Below are 22,251 nucleotides of genomic sequence, written 5' to 3'. Positions count from 1 at the left end.
GTAATGATTTAACCCCAATGTCTAGTTAATTGGCTGAATTTTGTATTTTTATCAGGATGTTTTAACATCTTTGTTAAACTTTTAAATTGCTGTGGCTTATCTCCAGCTCAAGGAAAACCAGCCAATTCCGAATGTTCTTTTTTGAAATGGATGGACAAGTGATTTTTTTTATGCACCCCCCCCCCCCCTTTTTTTCCCCAGTGATGAAGCCCTGAATTTGTTTTTCTCTTTTATTAGGTTTTTTACAGGAAACTTGAGGTTTGGAAGATGAACTGAAAAAGAAAGCCTCAGGAACTTGCATCTGCAAAAGACCATTTCAACCAGTAATTTGTTAACATCTTGAAGAGACCTTGGAACTTCACCAGCCTGGGGAAGTTGCTTCTTTTACAGTCAACCATTCCATAACTTACATTATTCAGGGACAAGGGGAATGTAAAATATTTGCAAAACTTTGGGAGGGAAAACACTCTATAATATAGAGATTTTTTCCATTTGCACCTCCAGCTCACATATCCCTTTCTGCTTCCCCACCAAATCAAGTATGCTCACAGCGGGTGCTTAAAATGACTCAACCCAGTCAGGTGAGAACTATAGTGATTTTTCCTTTTCAGGTCTGTGAACTATGAAATTCATATCAAAGTGTTTGAAACATTTTTAGCAGTTAAGAGGTGGTATATTTAAATTTCTACCAATTAATGTAGCTTCTTCCATATTGGCATTAATGATGGAAAGAGGTTTCTGTTCTTTTAGCTCCCACATGATACATTTTTTGAATATTGATTTGTATATGATTTCCATATCTTACATTACTAACCTGTCTGGTATACAGTCTGTTAAACTGTTACCTGGCACCAGATCATGTCATCTGGCCCAAGAGTGATTCAAAAGGAATGGATGGTGGTTTCTGCTCTTAAAGAGATCGCCTTATCTCACTGGGGAAGATCAGTTGGATGTTTTAGAGAGTTCCTTCAGGTTTCACCAACCATCTGAAATCAATGGGTCAAACACTGTATTTCTGGAATTTTACCCTGGGATCATTTACTTTCTGTGGGAACAGTGCTTCTCAGAAACAGCTTTATAGCAGGACCAAGGGCAAATTGTCAGGACCAAGAGCAAACTGTCATCTCTTCTTGAAGAAGACTTGTCCCAGGGAATAATGGGCCACATTGGCTCTTGTTAATTGGTCACACATTTTTTTTTGTATGTATAGATACTGTCACTATCCCAGAATCATGCATGTGGTGATTACCATTTTGAATATGTTTTGTTAACTTATTTGAAGAAACCATAACTGCCATCTGTCGTATGGAGACTTTGGCTAGAGGAGAAAATAAATCTCAATGAATTAATCAGAGAAACACATTTTAGGTATAGTTTTGTCTGTGAAGAGCAAATTCACATTTTTTAGGGAAGAACATATTTTTAATCGCCAGGGATCCTGTGGAATTCAAATCAATGTCACTTTATGAGTTTGGTTTTTTTTTAACTGTACAATATTTTAAGGAACACATGCAATTTTAACATCCAGAAACATAAAATACTTAAAGAACTTGAATTTTTAATTTTTATTATTTTTTTTGGTAAGTTGTTATTAAAAGAAAAGTATAATTTCAGAAGTACTTTCTATGTAAGCTGATTTCATAACAAATTGCAACCTTTTTCAAACTATCTATGAAGGGAAGAGAAATAAATCTGCATTTGTACGGTGCTGATGTTTTCTTTGTATTAATACTTACATAGATCTGTTTAAAACCTTATGTTCCTTGAGTATTCTTAACTTTTTTGGGGCATTAGTTGGTGTGACCCCAGCTCTGTGATTATTGGATGGAGGTGGGGTGAGTGGAGACCAGGGTGGACTTGCTCCCTGAGGAGTTTTGCAGAGATACAGAAGCCCTAGCCCTAACTCTTTCACTGCAAGATCGATTTTGTCCTTTCCCCTATAGTGACAGGAGGATGTGTTTTCTTTTTCTTTTTGGAAGTGTATGGGCAGGGAATCCAATCTCAGTTCTCCCGCATGGCAGGTGAGCCTTCTCCTGCTGAACCACCTGGAAGGATATGTTCTTATTTAAAGCCAAGCAGATTCATATTAGTTCCTTAACTGTGCCTCTCTCTAACAGGGATTTTTCTGATTATCAGGACTCTGTGTTATTTTGTTGTATTGCTTTAGGATAAAAGCTTCCTCCCCTGCCTTTTTGGGGGGAGCAGTTTCTTTACTCCCTTCTCCAAGAGACCACTGATTGTTAAATGTGTTATTCTGGTGGTGGTGGTGGTTTCCAGCAGTTAGCCTAGCCCGTTCCCTGTTGTTGGAAATGCTTCTTGGGGTGAAGCAGCACACTGCTTGCTGAAATGGCTTGATCCCAGCCCAGTGCCCGGATTACCACGGGGACCCGTGTTTACAGTGACAGGAGTTTGCGGTCTCCCGGCCCGCACACCATGGCTTCGGAAGTTCTGATGGCTCTGTAGCTGCTGAGACCAGAGACCTTGGGGTTGGATTCTGGACAGGAAGGTCTGGGGTTCCTCCTCCTTCAGTTCGGGGACCTCCAGCTCCACCCTGGAGCCCTCCAGTGGATGTAAATCTAATTTATTCCGATCATCATTGTATTAGGCTTCTCTAGGGAAACAGAACCAACAGGAGAGATCTGTAAATATGAGATTTATAAAAGTGTCTCACACAACTGTGAGGATGTAAGAGTCCAAAATCTGGCAGCTCTAATGAAGGTACTCAATGAACTCCCCAGGAGAAGCTGGCTGGCTAAAGTGGAAAGAGAGATGGTCTCTTTTGAATTATCCTTGAAAGCCTTCAGGTGATTAGATTAAGTCACTCACTGTAGAAGACACGCCCCTCAGCTGACTGCAGATGTAATCAGCCATGGATGCAACCAACGTGCTCATGATTTGAATCCGTGAGCTGTCCTCACAGCAATAGTTAGGTCAGTGTTTGCTTGACCAGACAACTGGGCACCATTGCCTGGCCAAGTTGACGCATGAACTTGACCATCACAATCATGTAAATCTCTAGTTAGGAAGCCTTGAGTCAGTAAGCCATCTTTAGTCTGCAGAAGTCCATTCTTGCTGTTTGCTGCAACCTCTGACGTGGGGGGGTATGCTCTATATTTGTATAACTTTTATATTCAAGTTTGGAAATCTAAAAGATGGATTTTGTTCCCTATAAAAAGTTAACTGTAAGAAGGGACTTGAACTAGATCCATGGGTTTTGAACTTGCCCTTAGCTATGGAAGCCATTTGTCAAAGGAACTCTTTCCTGGAGCCCGTGTAGGTGAAGTAGTGAAGAGCCAAGCTGCTTGGGAGGAGAGAATGTTGAGGGGACAGCAGGGAGCCCAGAGCTCTGCTGAATGCCGGACCCAGTACTGACAGCGAGAAAACCAGCAGATAACATGATTGCTCTTGAAACTCTGTTATCCAGGAGATTATGTCTAAGCTATCTAAATAACAGAAAAATACGCAGTTCTCTAAGTTTTGGGGGCATGTTGTTCTTAGCGGTAAAAGCTGCATAATCCCAAACCATAGGTATTTAATTTATTTTATGTTAACTAAATCATAAGCTTATGAATTCTGGGTTTTTCCCCCATTACAAGCATGTATAATTATTTTGAACCAAACGTATTTATGCATTTAAAATTTTTTAACTTTTTCTTATAATAGGAAATTTAAAAAAAAAAAAAAAGAAAGACTTTCGTGTGTATATCTAGATTAGAAAAGGAAGACATGAGAAACACATGGAAGCCTCTAAAGATTTCCCTTTCTCTTTCTACCATTATTTTGAATGCCAGGGGCTGGGAACATAAATACATAACAATATGACACTCCCTAGGCTTGAGTTTGTCATGTGTAGTGAAGGAAATGGGAGGCAAATAATTGGTGACAATGCTTGCATGGTGTGCTGATTTGAATTTGTAGACCCCAGAAAAACCATGTCCTTTAATCCTCGTTCAGTATTTCTGGCTGGGAGCTTTTTCGTACTTCCCATGGAAATGTTACCCTGTTGTGGGTATTAACATCTGATTAGAGGGAGATGTGACTCCACCCATTCCAGGTGGGCCTTGACTGGAATCCTTTAAAAGAGACATTTTGGAGAGAGTCCCATTATAGAGCCATGACAGAGCCACAAGAACTGCAGGGTCCACCAGCCAGCGACCTTTGGAGATGAAGCAGGAAGACGCCCCCAGGGGAGCTTCAAGAAAAAGGAGCCTGGAGAGAAAGCTAGCAGATGTTACCATGTTCGCCATGTGCCTTTCCAGTTGAGAGAGAAATCCTGAACGTCGTTGGTCTTCTTGAACCAAGGTATCTTTCCCTGGATACCTTAGATTGCACATTTTTATAGCTTTGCTTTAATGGGGACATTTTCACAGCCTTAGAACTGTGGACTTGCAACTTAACAAATTCCTCCTTTTAAAAGCTGTTCTGCTTCTGGTGTATCACATTTCAGCAGTTAGCAGACCAGAACACATGGTTATGGTGAAGGTGTTTCTTTGGCTTGCTGTGACATTACTACTGGGGGCAAATGGATGCAGGGGATGTGGATGCAAGCTGGAACCAGGCCTCCTGGATTCAAATCGTGGCAGCTGCTATTTATGGTGGGAACTGGATCTTCTTGTGTCTCAGTTCCCTCATCCAAAAAAGGGGAAAGTAATGGTCCCTTCTTATAGGGTTTTGGGGTGGGGGGAATTATATGAGTTTGTGATAAAGACATTGGTCAGGACACAGAAGCATTAACTACTATTATTTCTAAAAACCATTACATGGATATGTTGTCTCTGATAATATATATTTTTAAATCATACTCAAAGATACATATATGTAACTGAAAATTTTGTACTTGAACACATCAGATACCCTTCAACCCGAAAGTTGATAAACATCTAATTAAATTAAAATTTTGTATTATAAACTCTTTCAGGGACACAATTTAATTTTTTTTAAGTGTGGTTGATTTTTTCTCAATTAAGAAGTTATAATGTGCTTCACCTTAAATTCGGAAGTCAAAATCATGCTACCTGGAACCAAATGTTTAGTCTTTAAAACAAGGCCAGCTGTCTGGGTCAGGACAGGGCTGGTTGTCTTCCCTTTTAGTTCCTTTGTTTTCTTTCCTCCTTAGGGTGTCTGTGCCATTTTGAAGTTCTTATGTACCCACAAAAGTCATGTCCTTTAATCCTCATTCAGTATTGCTGGGTGGTATCTTTTAGATCATTTCCATGGAGATGTGACCCACCCAACTGTGGTTTCCATGGATGTGTCTCCACTTATTCAAGGTGGGAATGCTTACTGGGGCCCTTTAAGAGAGAACCATTTTGGAAAAAGCTTTAGAACCAAGAGAGCCCACACAGCCAGCGACCTTTGGAGAAGCAGAAGGAGAACGCCCCAGTGAGTCCTTATGAAATAAGATGCCAGGAGAGAAATCCAGCAGACATCACCATGTACCCTTCCAGCTGACAGAGGTGCTCTGGACCCATTTACCTTTCTTAAATCAGGGTACCTCCCTGGATGAAATAGTTTGGTCATTTTCACGATCTTAAGACTATAAACGTGCAACTTAATAAATTCCCTCCCCCTCCCTTTTTTTTTTTTTTTTTGCATGGGCTGGCACCAGGAATCAAACCCGGGTCTCTGGCATGGAATAAATTCCCTTTTAAAATCTGTTTCATTTCTGTTGTATTGGATTCTGGCAGACTAAAACAGTATCTAAGATGCTTTTGCATCTCTTGAATTGTCCAACATCTACTTTTGCATGTCTGGCCTTTCCCCAAAGCTCTGGGCCCTCAGTGGGGCAGCTGTCAGCAAAATGTTTTTGATGATTATGTCATTTTTAGGTGTGATAAACACTTTGATAGTATATTTCCATTGTAATAAAATAGTTTGTCAATCAAATGAATCTCTCATAGGCTATAATCTGGAGGTAGTGGGGTGGGGGTGGGGTTTGGTCCATCTCAGTTACTTAGTTCCCCACCCTTTGTTCTTGTGATGTGGGGACTCGGACTTTTTCACCCTTGTGTCTTGCACTGGGGGCTCCTTCTCTGCTGAGCACCCATATTATGCTGAGCGCTCTGGTGGGATAGGTTGTGGACTAAGGTCTTGAAGCAAGCAATCTGAGAAGTTTAAAAAACTAATGTCAGCACTATAGGTTGGAGGCTGGATTAGATTATCTCCACAGAGATGTGACTCCACCCATTCCAGGTGCGTCTTGATTAGTTTACTGGGATCCTTTAAAAGAGGAAGCATTTTGGAAAGAGAGACAGAGCCACGAGGCCAGAGACCTTCGGAGATGAAGAAGGAAAACGCCCTGGGAGAGCTTCATGAAACAAGAAACCCGGAGAGAAAGCTAGCAGATGATGCCATGTTCGCCATGTGCCTTTCCAGTTGAGAGAGAAACCCTGAACTTTATTGGCCTTTCTTGAGTGAGGGTAACCTCTTGTCGGTGCCTTAATTTGAACATTTTTATAGACATGCTTTAACTGGGTTATTTTCATGGCCTTAGAACGGTAAACTTGTAACTTATTAAATTCCCCTTTTTAAAAGCATTCCAGTTCTGATATATTGCATTCCGTTTCTTGGGCCAGTCATGTTGCTGCAGTGTATCAGTGATTTCTAGGATTACAGTAACACCTGTGCTTCTCTGTGTGTGCCTGGTCCGTAGAGCAGGCAAACTGCTTGTTTCTTTTTTTCTATGGAACCAGTGGTCGCCACCCCATTTGACGAGAGGAGGCAGCCACTTTGCAGCCGCAATTCCATCCATCCATCAGGATATTCCCACAATCCAAGCTGCTGGAACCCCCAAACCTGAGCCTTGAAAGGCAAGGATCTCCTGTCAATCGCTTGCTGGCGGATGAGCCACTAACATGGGTGTGGGCTGGTCCCAGCCCTTCCTTCTTGGAAACATGACCTCACACTTCACAGGAACGGGGATCGCGATAGGGGGGAAAGGATTAACATGGAAAAAGGGGGTTACCCTAAATATTTTTTTTATACCTGTTTCTTAATAGGGAGGAATATAATTATCCAAGTACTGAAATTTTTCGGTATTCTGTCAAATGACTTACAAAATTCCTGTGGTTTACAGAGGAAAAGAAGTGGAGCTTAATATGTAGGTGATTAAGAGCACATCTCTAAAGCCAAAGCAAGACAATTATCTGTGAGTTCAGTCTAAAGCTGTGTATAATTTTAAGCAAATGGAGTTTTTCTGGTTGTGATTAAGAAATACCTTACCCCTGAGTGCCTGAAGATTCGCAGACATTAGAATAATTTAACTAGAAGGCTTCTTTATGATATTTTTCCCAGCTGAGAATATTTTTATGTATTTGTCTAATGTACAGTGTTATGGGGCTGTGATTACTAGGGAAAATAGTTCCATGTATTTTATTTTTAGACTTAGATGTTGAACAAAAATAATAAAGTGTGCTCTCAAAAACGTAACTCATTTGATTGCCTCAATATTAAAGCATATTTGAGCTTACTAGATGCCTATAATGAGATTAAAGGATCGAGGAAACAGATGAAAACACTGCAGTGTCCTTTTTAAGGTGATCTTGTTCAAATTTCACCAAAGTTTAGTTTTCCCCCAATATATATTTTCACTTAAAAAATTCCAATTACATTATAAAAATAGGAGAAATGTTTTAATTCAATATTTTATTTTTAGAATATATATAAGATATTTTTCAAAGTCATTTGATAAATATTTAAATAAATATAGCATAAATAAATATGTTAGCCCACAGGCTCTCACAAATACAAAATTACATAAATAAATATTTTAAAATAAATTATGCTTAACAATTTGTTTCTATAAACTCTTTGGTATGGAAATAGCTTATACATTCTTGCTCTTTTCTATTAAAGGGAAAGAAAAACATGCTCAGTAAGAGCCATTTTCTCATGAAAACTTAAAAACAACATCCATAGTAGATGTGAAATATTCCTGATCAAAGGAATCTCGTGCAGATGATTTTCACATCCTTCAAATTTTGGGTGGTGACTTATATAAACATAAGCATGAGAATTACTGTGTTGTCTTAAGTAAGACCAGATTAAGCCATCCCCCGACCCCCAGTTCCTAACCCACATCCTGTTAAAATTTTTTTTGCTCAATTTTTTAAAAAAATGACTTTAAGAGGTGGGGAAACTTTAACTCTTTAGGAAGAATTCAGATAGCTCATCATTCTATCAATAGTCACCGCACGAATTCTGAAAGCATGGAGAAGTATGCAGAGCTTCATTTTAGTTTTATAAAAATCCGGCTCTTCAAGGGAGGGTTTTGGTGGCACAGTCTCACTGTTGAAATTCAGAGCCTAGGAGAATAAATATTGAGCATGGCATATATGATATTCCAAAATTAAAGCATCCATCTGTAAAAACGGGTGACGCCAATACGTGTCTCCAAGCCTGCAATCCACTCCCCTATTACATTTCCTAAACCCAGCCAGATGGCCAGGCAGACCCTGGGAGAAGAAACAGTCATTATCCAAGCACAGATATCTTCAGTGAGTTCTGAAAAGACCCTTATAGCTATTCAGAATATCATCAGAGGGAGTTACATTTTAGAAAAGAACAATTCTGTTTAAGAGGACAGCTGCTGTAATATCTAATTAATTTTTATGTATGTTATATTAAGAAGCCAGGTTTCTTTTAGAATGGGGAGGTGATTGATTGCTATTGATCAGAACTCTTATCAGTTACAGACCTATTAACTAAATACACTTCATTTCTGTCAGATAAATAAACCCAACAATGGATTTCCCAATTTTAACCCTTTGATTTGATGACACAGTATAAGACTTTATACTTGCACAATGATCTGTACTCTCACAGTTTCTCTCTCTCTCACACACACACACACACACACGCACGCACGCGCTCTAGAAGGAATTCAGAGTAGATAAAATCATCCCATTTTACAGAGGGAAAAATCGAGGGTTTAAATGGTTTGGCCATAGTTGTGGTTCCTGGATGAATTGATTCCAGAGTCCAACTCACCCAAACTCAGACTCTTGGTTCTGAGAGGGCTTTTAAAAATGAAAGTATCAACTACAGCCTCTTTGGAGGGTAGCAGCAGTATCTGAAACTTGCATAAAGTTCACTGCCTTCCAAACAAGTAATTTGGAAATAAAGAAATGAATAAATTCCTTTCCAGGCAATGATTTCTGCCACCATGTTTTTATCCTATGCCCTATTCATCAAGGCTAACCTGCGACTATTTCTATGTTTTATTTTAGTCCCACGTGCTATGGTGATTCCGAAAATTACAAAGCAAGTTATTCCCTAGAAGCAGCATTCAGATGTTTCCAGATGATAGATCGTTACTTCAATTCATTACACTTTGATTCAAAATGGATCATAATCAGGAGCCAGCCCCACTTGTTTTCTCTGCTAAGATTTTCAGATAAGGATATCGGCCCCTGGGATATACATTCTGGAGCTTTTAGGGGTGAGTGAAAAGATTAAGGTAGTGGAATCCCTTTAATGGGGGTTCAAATCCTGACTCTGCCCTTTACAAACTGTGTGACCTCAGACAGGTGGTTTAAGCTCTCAGCTCTGATGTTTCTCTTTTTTAAGATGAGGGCATAATAGAACAGACTCTATATAGTTACTTTGGGGCCAGAATAAGAAAATGTGTGCAGAGCACATGAAGAGAGCCTGGTGCATACCACATGTTCAACAAGTAGGGGGCGCTCTCTAGACTGTCTCCCGCAAATGCACAAGTTTTAGAAGGAGGGATATCAGACTTATCCCAATTCCAGAAGGGCTAATTTTCTACCTCTTCATTGGAGACCCTGGTCTGCTCTCTTCAGCATTAAGAAGGCATTCTCACTGATAGGATGGAGACCTCACCTGCATTAGGTCATCAATCGCCACCAGCATGTTTTGATCCATAACTATCTGCCTCTTAGGGTCCATCAGAAGTTTTGCATTCATGGTCTTGAACTCCACCTGGTACATCTTCAGGTCTTCGTAGATACTACTGAGGCACAGGGTCTGGGGGACATGGTGAAATGGGAATGGAACCACTGAAATGGGCTAAAACCTTTTTTGCCCCGTTGCATCTGAGAAAAGAGTTTTTGTCTTACCATCATAAAAGAGGTTTTCCCGGAGGCCAGGCAACTTCCATTCTAGAAGAAAAAATAAGCATCAATGACATGAATTCTTAATATTGGCTGAAACCTTTTATTTTTTGACTTACAGTTATGAAAGAAATCTCTCTGGAAGCCAGGCAATTTTCATTCTACAGAGAAAACATCAGACATCGATTATAAATTCATAATATGAACTTTTCTGAGTTTTCTTCTCAAACATATCTGTTTTCATCGACATCATTTTACGTCCGACTTCTGAGGTGGGAACTGTTAAAGTCCCAAGATGTTAGACACCAGAAATATGCCAAGCCTCGGAAGACGGTGAGGCGTGATACACGGCTCTTAGTTGTATTACATTCTTTGGGGGAGGGGGGATGTACCGTGGTTAATTCCAGTGGTAAACAGGCCTTCAGTGTGCTGGTTTTATCTTTTGTGATATCTTCATGATCAATCTCTTCAGAAGTGCAAGAGTAAAATTCTAGGGTTTGCTTGGTCTGTAAAAAAAAAAAGAAGCAAGAATTCCATTTGTAAAATTAACAAGACACCTGGCTTCTATGACACTGGCACCCCAGGAGACCAGTAGGCACCTGCTGGATGCCCTTGACTACCATCTTTCTGACCTGTAGGAAATTCTGGCTTTTCATAACACAAGAGGAAAGAGGTCATTTACACCCTTTTTCCCTCCCTCCACTCCCTTTGCTTAGGACAGGTTTGTCTGGATGACATGTTTTTCCATTATGTAAACACTATAAATCATTTCAACAGTCTGTGCTAATCAGCATCTACACCACGTTGTGACAGTTGCTTCTGGTGAAAATAGTTGTTGTTGTTTTTCTTTTGTCAAAGGGCCTGTGTTTTATGAATATCTTTTTTTCAAGTATAACTTCTAAAGGAGGAACTGTTAAGATCACAGCTTGATGGCGATAACAAATGTGCAAACCCCAAAGACAAGTGGAAATTTAATTTGCGCGCACACACAGATATCATTTTGCAAGCATGCTGGACAGCATTATAGAATAAATGCTGTATTATAATTTTCTTAAGATAATTATGAAATTTATCTTAAGAAGCCAACAACTTTCTGATTGAAGCTTGCATTCGTTTTCCCATTCAACAAGCCTGATGTGTGCCCGGCACTAAGGGGTGAGACAAAGAAGACTGTGTCATGTCCTCTTGGAATTCCAAGTTAAGCAATGGTGACAGGCAAGTCCCCAAATGACTAGAAGACATATCAGCAGGTGGGAACTGCTAAGAGAGGTCGGAAGGCTTGAGGAGGGAGTGGAAAGAGAAGCAACGCCTTCACTAGAAGTGGGACATCGATGTCAAGAGGATTCCAATGACCAGAAGGGAAGGACGGGTAAGTTCAGGCAGAAAGACTTGTAGAAACTGTGATACAAGGACTGAAAGTGCAGGGAGTGTCTGGAACCATAGTAAAATCACTTTCTATGCTAGGCAGAATAATAGCCCCCCCCCCCCGAAAATGTCCTTTTCCTAATCCCTAGAACCTGCAAATATGTTTTATCACATGGCAAGGGGGAATTAAGGTGGTGGATAGAAGGAAGGTGGCTAAGCAGCTGACCTTGGGATGGAGAGATTATCCTGGATTATGTGGCTGTAATCACAGGTATTTAAAAGCCGAAGAGGCAGGCAGGAGAGTCAGTGTCAGAGAGATGCACTGAGAAAGATGAGACTGTCCATACTGGTTTTGACAATGGAGGGAGGCTATGAGCCCAGGATGAGAGCAGCCTCTACAGCTGGAAAAACTCAGACGATGGTGTCTCCCCTAGAGCCTCTAGAGAGAACACACCTCACCACACCCAATTTTAGCCCCGTGAGACCCATTCCAGAGTTCTGACCTCCAGAGCTGTAAGCTAATAAATATGCGTTGTTCTAAGCCTCTGAGTTTATGTCAATTTGTTACAACAGCAAAAGGAAACAAAAACACTGTCCCCGGAAATGTTTAAGCAGGACTGGGAAACCACTGTTCTGGGTAGGTTGTAAAGAGTCAAATTTGGAAATCTGGTTTTTTTCAACAGAAGCTAGAAATTTAGATTCTTGTATAAAATGATCAAATTTTTCCAGTAGTATCAAATTAAAAAATCAACATTAAATATATATATATGGGCCAAATTCTACAAATCCGTGGAATGGGTATGGCCTGTGAATTGCACATTGGCTACCTGTGTTACCTGCAGCAGCCTCTCGATTTGTTCTGACAAATTTGAAAAAGGAATTGTATAAAAAGTATAAAATTGAACTCGGCAATTTTTTGACCTTCAGTGCTGCATCTAAGGAGTAGAAGAGTCAGCTTTTTTTTCGCATAAAGTATCCATTTAAATTGGTGCCCCTGCATTTTATCCATATTGAACTTTTCTTCGGGAATCAAAGCACCCATCTCTGCCTTTTTCACTTGGGGAGCTGCCTTCTTAATTAAGATTGATTGAACTGTGGGGAGTAATTGGCAGCACATTAAGAAAGATTAGAAGGAAGGAAAGAGTTCTTTAAGGAGGTCTTGGGCATTAAGCTGACTAAGTTATTTACAAAGCAACAAAGCTAGAAAATACTCAGGAAAAATTGAGTGTATACCCAAAAAGGCAAAAGGTTCTTTTTAAAACATCAGGCTTTGGTCTTTGCAGCAAAAGCAACAGCTATTCGAACATGGTTAAAAATGAAAGCAACGTGTATTTATTTTTTGCATTAAAACATGAAATAAAAAATATGGATGAAACAAAATCAGATAACTCTTCTCCTAGAAGACTGGACATACAGTATCACAGGTCACCCTGAAATGTAGTTGCTCCAACAACATACTGCACCATCAGCCTGGAAACTGGTGAGCCACATGAGGGGAAGGGTCGTATTTATCTCTGTAGCCCTGAGAGCAGAGTACACACCTAATAACTGTTTCCTGGATTGATAAGTGGTGTCAGAGAAACAGTGCAGACCTGACACGATTCCATCTCTGTTGGCAGGCTACAAGGAGCACCGTAAATATCCACATCCCTCCGTGTAGACACGGCCAAAATGAATGCCATGATAATTTACAACCACTCTTGCTTTCTCTGGAGATACAATTTCATAGAGACTCTTTAGGCTAATAGTTGGGCCATTTGTAAAAGTTCCCTCTCCCCCTCTTGACAGCTATGGATTCACTTCTGCAGTTCCTCCAGGTGACCAGAGGTTCTAAGAAGTCCCTTCCGCAGAAAGGTTGCAAAATGGGAAGGTAAAGCTTACCTTCTGAAGTGCGTGGCTGATGGCCTTCAGCAGGTTTTGGGAGTGGCTGAGGCACTGGAACGTTCCAGAGCCTGGTGTGACTGTAGGGAGATTCCTGGCCAAGCCGAGGTGGTCCAGGAGGACAAGGCTGAAGACCAGGAGGAGGACTAGAGGGAGAATGAAGGACAGGCTGAGCGTGTCCCCAGGTCTGGCCTGCCACCACCTTCCACCCATTTGGCCCCTTTCACCCATCCATGTCTTCTCTGCACAGTCCTGCTTCACCCACAACCAACCTTTCTCCAACACTTAAAGATGAGTCAGATTTTTGGACGGCAGGGCTAGAAGCCCGCTCATGTGAGGGCCCCCAGATGGGCTCAAGCAGGGGTACTGGGCTCAGAGCTGGCCTGGAGAAAGCCCCCATTTCGTGCACAGGACACTGAGGCCAGGTGGGGAGTGACTCACCCAGGGTCTTGGAAATGGTGGGGTGACAGAGCCTTGCTTTAGAGGCAGCTGTACTGAAACTGAGGGACCCTGGACAAGGAACCACTGTGCTGGGCCTCAGTTTCTCATCTGTGAAGTGGGGATAATGACACGGCTCGTGGGGCTATTTCAAGATGAAAGGAAGCAATGTCCTAGTTAGCGTATGTGAGGCGCACCAATCTTGTTTTTCTCTTCTCCCTTCCTGTGTTCATTGCACGAGATTGCTCATTGTCTTCCATCCTCTCCTTAACGCTGTTCCAAAATTTCTGCCTCCTCTTCCCGGGCTGCTGCCCCTCCCCTCCGGAGCGGGGTGGATACTCACTGCGCGTCGGGCACATGGTGACGGGACTCTGCGCGGGAGCCGAGCAGGCAGCTGAACGCGGCCGGGTGGACGCAGCAGGTGAAGGTGGTGGCTGGGAGGCCGACCCAGGGGGTCACATTTTTATAATTGCCCAAAGGCCGCGGCAGGACTTTCCCAGGACTCTGGTGTCTTGCTTTCTTTCTTTCTGTCTCTCTCTGCATCAGCTTCTCGGTGACTCGCGGAGTACGGCCCGCGGGGCGTGCAGCGCTTTCCGATTAAATCCCCGGTGCCCCGCCGCAGTCATTTCGGGACGGCCCCGCCGCCTCCGGCCCTGCCCAAAGCGAAAGCGAAATTCGCGGACACCCAGAACAGGGTCCCCTGGCAGACCCGACCCTCCCCGCCCCCAAACTCCAGTCCCCGGCCTCGCCCGCACGCCCCGGGTCACCCATTGCCGGGGCGCCCGCAGGGTCTCAATACAGCGCCCTCTTCCGAGGGAGCGCAGGGGTGTCACCAGCCTTGCTCCTGGTGCGCTAGGATATGATCGGGACCTTCCTCCTAGTTCTGGAGGCGTGGGCAAACCATTTATTCATCCATCCATCCATCCATCCATCCATCCATCCATCCATCCATCCACCCATTCATTCAGATGGCTCACTGTGTGCCAGGCAGACATGTGCCTGGGGGGGGAGGGGCACCCAGAAGTGAACAACAGTGGGGCTCTTTGGGGCGCTTGCATACCAACTCTTGACTCAATATGTTTTGTTCATGTGTCCTATCTTAAAAACAGAAAGAGATGAAGCCTGGCTGGAGATGCAATGACTATATAATCCAGTATTTTACAGCCCTATGGAGAGAAAAGTTACAATTTCGTGTGAAGGATGCACAGGCTCTTAGGAGGAGAGGCCCAGAGACAGGTACCTTAGCAGGAGCAATGGGGATGAGGAGTCTCAAAAGGCTCTCAGGAGCAGGCGGCCCCTGACCTCAGTGGTGAAGGATGAGTATGCACTCGTCCTTCTATTTACTTGAACAACCAAGTAAACAACCAAGTAAAGCCTGAATCAGACCAAGAGCCAACAAGGCTTTCTTCTCATTGGCCTGGTCAGCTTATCTTCAGCAGAGGTTGGCCCTGTTGACTATTCATGGGTGACATCTCAAGGCTTACTGTCACCTCATCCATCCAGACTTTAACAGGAACTCAAAGGAGAGAAGGAGGAAGCACCCACTCTTCTCTCCTGTATCCCAAAGGTTTTCCATGTCTAAGATCAGTGCATCTGTCCAGAGCTGGGCCCTTCTGTTCCCTTGCCCCAGAGGCTCATCTGCCTTTGAGTGATAAGGCACCCATCAAAGAGATTTTAGACCACTTGGGGGTGGGATCCCACGCAAGCTCTAGCTAGGGGGCAGGCAGGTTTGGAAGCAGTGGGTAAGGGTGGAGGGAGGCTGGCAGGGTGTGGGGTTGGAGAGCATGATGGAATTGTGCTGTAATGTCGTGGATGCCACATCAAGGTGTGTAGACCCCTTCTGAGGGTGGTGGGGACCCAGCAGGTTTTCAGGCTGGGAGACAGGTCTGCATGGTGGGAGGATCCCTCCTGCAGCAGCGCTGGGGACGGATCTCAGGGGTTAGGAGTGGAGCAGGGGCAGCAGTGGGGCATTGTGTTGTTGCAGTCCCTGCAGCAGGGGTTCCTGTAAGAGTGGAGTGAGATTGGAGGAGACATTGAGAAGTTCCGTTTTGGATGTGCTGGGTTTGAGGTTCCTGTGGGACTTTTCAGTTCACTCATTTCTACCCAAGTGTTAATCACCCTGCGTGTGTGTGTGTATGCGTGTGTGTGTGTAGGGGGAGGGTTGTGCTTGGTCACTGACTTGGAGCTTGCAGTGGGCCTCACCGAACTCAGGTCCCAGGACCTCACAACTGGAGCCACCAGGGCCCAGCTCTGGACAGATGCACTGATCTTAGACATGGAAAACCTTTGGGATACAGGAGAGAAGAGTGGGTACTTCCTCCTTCTCTCCTTTGAGTTCCCGTTAAAGTCTGGATGGATGAGGTGACAGTAAGCCTTGAGATGTCACCCATGAATAGTCAACAGGGCCAACCTCTGGGGAAGATAAGCTGACCAGGCCAATGAGAAGAAAGCCTTGTTGGCTCTTGGTCTGATTCAGGCTTTACTTGGTTGTTCCCAACACCTTCTGCTTCCCTTGCCCCAGAGGCTCATCTGCCTTTGAGTGATAAGGCACCCATCAGAGAGGTTTTTAAATGTGTGCAAAATGAGAGGGACATTTGATTTCTAAGTCCCCTTCTAGTGTTGCTGTCTGTGACTCCCTCCTAGCAGATTTATCAATCCATTGTCTGAAAAAATCATGTCTATAGATTGTGTGACACAAATGATATGCAGAGCTATGTTGCTGCCACAGGACTTTGGGGGAGAATTAAATGTACTTGAAATCAAAATGAAGTCAAGTATATCATAACTGAGTTGTCTCTCCCCTGAAAGGGTTACCTCCCGTGGAAAAGTAGTTGCTGCTGCATAGATGATCTCAGGGCTTCTGCTCAAAATGGATTCTTGGCCACCAAATACAGTTCTTAACCTATACTTTTGTGAAACAGTTCCCCAATGTATGGCGCCTATTGCAGCCAACATGAAATGAAAATCTTCTTCTGAGTTAATGTTACTTTTCTCTAAGAGACCTCCTTTGCCCAGATCACTACTACATTGTCTAGAATAATACGGGAAGTCTTAGCCAATGCTATAAGAAAAAGAAATGAGAGATTTAAAAAATTGGAAAGGAAAAGGTAAAACTGCCATTTTTTAGAGTTGATACCCAGAAATGCAACAGATTCAACAGACCAACCATTAGAATTAATAGGAGAATCCAGTGATTTTACCAAATACAAATTACTGACTCACGAAAATCAACCACATTTCCCTACATCTGCTAGAACCAATTAGAAAATGTAATAAAAATAGGGAACCATTCACACTAGCAGCCAAACTATAAAATAACTGACTATAGGTAGAGAGGCAGTACAATAGTTAAGAGTGTAGACTCTCAACTCTTGGCTTTACTGCTTACTTGCTATACGCTCTAGAGCAAATAGCTTATCCCTCTGGGCTTCAGTTTCCTCATCTGGAAAATAATGGTAATAAAAGTATCTACATCATAGGTTTGTTGTAATTACTGTATGAGTTTGTATAACTATAGAATAGAATTTGGAGAAAAATATTATAGTCTAATCAAGGACATAGAATATGATTTAATCAAATGGAGACATATTCCATGCCCTTGGGTAGAAGTTCTTAATATAAAGAACTCAGCTCTCTTCTTATAAATTCATATAGTCAATGCAATCACAATAAAGATTTCAATTTTTTTTGAGTAACAATATAAACCTCCTCTTAAGTATATGGAAAAATAAAAGTCTATGATTAGCTTAGCTAAACTTGTAAAGAATAGTGCAGAAGACACTGGCCCAACCACATAAGGACATAGTTGAAAGAATTATAAATAAAATAGTGGTGCCAGTAAATGAACAGACAATAGACCACTGAAACAAAATGAAGAAGGAAGAGACAGACTCCTATATGGGTACTTAGTATAAGACAGGGATGACACCCAGATTGTGAGGAAAGCATGGACTGTTTTTAGAAAATGATCACTATTTAGTAAAAAATAAAAATGAACTCCTATTCTAAACAACAGATAAAGGTGAATCTACTTGGAAGAGGGCTAAAGACTAAATGTGAAAAGTCAAACTATTACAGTCACAAAAGAAAATGTAGGAGACTATTTTTGTCACTCAAAAGTAGAAGGACTTCTTAAAACATCAGGTCATAGCAAAATACTGATAAATTTTATTACATAAAATTAAGGATTTCTGTTTATGAATTCCTTTTAACTATGGAAAAAGTTAAGAGCAATTGATAGTTCGGGGGAAAATATTTTGCAACGCTTAAAACCAATAGGAAGATGTGCTGGTTTGAATCTGTTCTGTACCCCCAGAAAAGCCTATGTTCTTTTAATCCAATCTTGTGGGGCAGACCTACTGTTGGGTGGGACCTTTTGATTAGGTTGTGTGATAGGTTCAGGTGCCAACTTGGCCACGTGATGGTGCCCAGTCGTTCTGTTGCCGTGGACTTAAATAATCAGCACATGATATGCACATATGGCTGATTATATTTGCAATCAAATAAGGGGGATGCCTTCTGTAATGAGTGAGGCTTAAAAGGAGAGGTCAGATCCAGGGGTGAAAGACTCCCTGGCAGTGTAGGAGATGATTCTCAGGGGCGAGCCTGGCCCTGGCAGCATGGAATCGACAATGCCATCATGACCAAAAGGAGAAAAAGAAGTGCAACAAATATGGTATCAGTGGCTGAGAGTTCAAATAGAGTGGAGAGGCTACTCTGGAGGTCACTCTTATGCAAGCTTCAGTTAGACATTGCTACCTATCAGAGCTTGCCAAATCCCAGCCAAAACCATTCCTGCCAATCCTAAAGAACAGCTAGGGCATTAGATAAGATTTTACAAAGGTTCCATATACTAGGATAACTTTCCAGAAACCTACAACTTCCAAATGGGTCCCTGAACCAGTAAGTCCTAAAATACAGAGAGGCCAGCTTTTCCAGAATATCAACTAATTACATCTCCCATCCTATATTATTGACAGCCCCTTCCAACATGAAAAAGTTAGAATGGCCATAGCCCAAATACCCCTAAAAAGTGGGATAAAGATCAAAGGTGATGATGGAATTATGTAGAGAAGGTAGGGTTTAACAAATGAGTATGATTGCTGAATCAGTATACTGATATTTCTTTTAGTCTCCAGTATCTTAGAGCAGCTAGAAGTAAAAAACTATAATTGTGAAACTGTAACCCATACCAAACTCTGAAATCTGTTCTACAACTAGTTGTTGTGATGTGCTTTGAAATGTATTGTTTTTTTCTATGTATCTTATTTTTCACAAAAAAAGGAGAAAAAAGGAGACTGTGATAAAAACAAAAACAAAGAAGTGAGGAGTTGCTGTAACTGTAGTTTTTGAACAAAGGTGCCATGTTATCAAAGAGGTAATTGATGGAGTTATTTGCATATCTTTTGTATGCTTTTTCAAAATATAATGTTCTTGGTTAAAAAAAAAAAAAGAGGAGTGGTCAGAAGAAAGAGAACTCAGCACAGTCCAGCGCAATGCAGCTCAGAGCTCAGAGCCTGCTCAGACCCATACATTTGGAGATAAAGAAAGGAACAGCCCCAGGAAAAGATGTTTGAGCCCAGAAGCTGGGGGAGAAGCCCCACAGATGGGTCTTTCCCCATGACAGAGAAAGCAAAGGGAAAGCCAGCTGTCTTTCCTCCAAAGAACTGTAAGTTTGTAACTAAATAAATCCCCTTTACAAAAGCCAATCCATCTCAGGTGTTTTGCTTTCCAGCAGCCTTAGGAAACTAAAACAGATTGTTTCCAAGGAGATGTGATGCTGCCCATTTAAGGTGGGTCTTAAACCTGCTTGCTGGAGTCCTTTAAGGGAGAGACACTTTGGAGAGAGCTCAGAGCTGAAAGAGGCTAAGAGAGAAAGAAAACATCTGCGGAGACATTTTGAAACAAAGGACCAGCAGACGTCACCATGCATCTTCCATGTGACAGGTGAACCCTGAATGCCAGCAGCCTTTCCTCCGAGAAGATATCCTCTTTTTGGTGCCTTAATTTGGACGTTTTCATGGCCTTAGAATTGTAGCTTGTAATTTAATGAATCTCCTTTGTAAAAGCCAATCCATTTCTAGAATATTGCATTCTGGCAGCTTTAGCAAACCGAAACAGAGGGTATACAAGGAAATAATCAAATTAGCAAATCAGCAGGAAAAAAAAAAGCAGAAATCCCGATGATCGGGTGAAACATATGATTCGGAAATTTGTGGAAAGGAAACCCCAAAGGTTAACAAGCATCCTGAGATGCTCAGATATATTATAATCAGAAAAGTGCAAATGGAAACAAGGAGATATTATTTTATACCTATTAGATTGGCAAAAATTAGAACATTGGCTACTGCCAAGTGTTGAGGGAAATGTGGGACTTCAGGACCTCTCGTGTGATGCAAGTAGACTGGTAAAGCTCTCTGGGAGGGCAGTCTGGCACCCCATGACCCAACCATTCTATCCCTGGTGCATGTCCCAAAGAGATTCTCACACAGGCCTGTGAGGGGACATGCGGGAAGATGTGCATTAAAGCAGTGTTTGTAGTGGTAGGAAACTGGAGGCAGTCTAGCTGTTCACTTCTGGGGAGTGTGAGGGAAAAATGTGAGGGATGCATTTCATGGAGTGTGGATATGAACTGATGGTTCAAAGAGGGAGATGTAAAACTGCTTATAAACAAATGAAACATTGTCAGCTGCACTCATTCTTAAAAAAATACAAATTAAAATGGCTAAGATATTATTTTTTAAACTGTAATTTGCAAAGCTAAAAATTTGATGGTTTTAGGGTATGTGGGGGTATGTGGAAATAGGTTGCCAGACTCTGTTGGTGGGAGTGTAATCTAGTGCAATCTATTTGGGGAGTTAGTAGGCAATAGTTATAAAAATTTAAAATGCCTGCATCCTTTTTCTCAGTAATTCCACTTCTAAGAATTTATCCTATAAAAGTGTCTATACATATGTATGAAAACATTTTCATTAAAAGTGTAGTTTTTAATAGTAAAAGTCTTGAAACACTCTAAATATCCATCAGTAGGGACTGTTTAAATAAAATATGATTCATCTTTTTTAATGAACTACCATGCCACTATTAAAAAGATTGAGCTATATTTTTGTCTGTATATATTATATATATATATATGTATGTATGTATATGTATAATAGGGACAATCTTCATAACACACAATTATGTGAAAAATCAAGGTTCAGATCAGTGTATAATATGCTTCCATTTTTGTAGGGAAAGAAGTATATACATGTATATGTACACATAAATAAAGGCATATAGTATAGATATAGATCTATACTCATAAGACATAGAAAACTAATAACTTTTGCCTATGGAGAAAGAGATTGGATTTTAAAGTGGGAAGAAAGGCTGTTTTTATTGAAACCCTCTGCACTGTTTAAATGATTTAACATGCAAATATATTACGGTGTCATTTATGTTTGCTTTGTATTATTTGCATTTTAAAAGGTCACCTCATGGCAGGTGATGTGAACTGTTATGACAGCTGCTTAGGCCATTCTGATGGGTTTTGAACAGGGCATTTCCTTTAGATTGCAGTTTTCTTGTTGCATTTACTATACAAATACAGAATCTGTAAGTGGATTAACCCTCCACTGCCAAGACAGGGTTTTTTTTTTTTGTCTGACTTATTCACACACTTGTTCACTCACTCACTCACTCCATCCATCCATCCATCCATCCATCCATCCATCCATCCATCCATCCATCAAACCACCCCCCCATCCATCCATCCATCCACCCAACCACCCATCCATCCATCCGTCTTCTCACTCTGTATCTTCCCTCAAATCTGACAAGTTCTGCATGTTTGCTATGCACATTTAAATTTAAACCTGCCCTTTTAACTCCATTATGTGTAATAACATAATTTCATTGATTAGAACCTTTCTGGCACATGGTATGGTACAGTGGAAAGATCATGGGCTTTGCAATCTTGGGTTAAATTCCAGTTTCCGTTACTTTCCAACTGCAATCTTAGGTAACTTCCTTAACTTTCCTGAACTTCTGTAATAATAGCAAGGAAAAATACCTACCAGGTTGGGTTTGGGGAAAGTTAGAGGGTAGAGTCGTACAGCAAGCCGCATTGTCCTCAGCAGTCTACTGGGTTCCTTTTTGTGACACTGAACTCTTAACATTGTGACATGACTGATGGAACCTTGGGTGAGTACACTGGTTATAGTTAGTTTTCTGATGTTATTTGCCCCCCACCCCCCACCCAGTGTGGAAGAAAACAGAATATTCCTCAAAAATGTTATTTTCTTTTAAAATTTTTAAGAAAAAATGAAAATTTCTCAAAAAAACAGTCTGGGTGGCAATAGCTTTTTAGAGTCCCCCAACAGCCATTTTATTGTTTTGTGCAGTTATTATTTATTTGTGTTTACTTTCCAGTGTTTTTTATTCCTTCCAGATTTACCTGCTTTTCCGCTGGGGCTGATGGTCCTTTTGTCGGGAGAACACCTTTCAGATTGTT

The 22,251-nt window shown here is 41.5% G+C and overlaps 2 protein-coding genes across 2 annotated transcripts in view; one reads left to right on the top strand and one right to left on the bottom strand.

The window, feature by feature from the left end:
- The window catches only part of LOC143684193 (NACHT, LRR and PYD domains-containing protein 1b allele 5-like), a 51,280-nt gene extending 47,773 nt beyond the window's left edge, over nt 1-3,507 (top strand). The window contains exon 16 of the mRNA XM_077160908.1: nt 238-3,507. Coding sequence (XP_077017023.1) covers nt 238-257 — 20 coding nt within the window. The 3' untranslated portion in view covers nt 258-3,507. The remainder of the gene's footprint in view (nt 1-237) is intronic.
- A 4,229-nt stretch (nt 3,508-7,736) lies between these two features.
- IL12A (interleukin 12A) lies at nt 7,737-21,896 on the bottom strand. The gene is given in 9 exon segments (XM_077159146.1): nt 7,737-8,303; nt 9,844-9,987; nt 10,080-10,121; nt 10,193-10,234; nt 10,466-10,579; nt 13,320-13,465; nt 14,101-14,140; nt 14,142-14,410; nt 21,811-21,896. Coding segments are annotated over 8 exon segments (843 nt in total). The 5' UTR covers nt 14,301-14,410; nt 21,811-21,896; the 3' UTR covers nt 7,737-8,147.
- Between the last annotated feature and the right edge of the window lie 355 nt (nt 21,897-22,251).

Source organism: Tamandua tetradactyla, chromosome 5 (genome assembly GCF_023851605.1).
Source record: "Tamandua tetradactyla isolate mTamTet1 chromosome 5, mTamTet1.pri, whole genome shotgun sequence".
Classification (NCBI taxonomy): domain Eukaryota; kingdom Metazoa; phylum Chordata; class Mammalia; order Pilosa; family Myrmecophagidae; genus Tamandua; species Tamandua tetradactyla.
The sequence above is the reverse complement of the archived record's forward strand: the minus strand, read 5'-3'. Positions and strand labels throughout refer to the sequence as shown.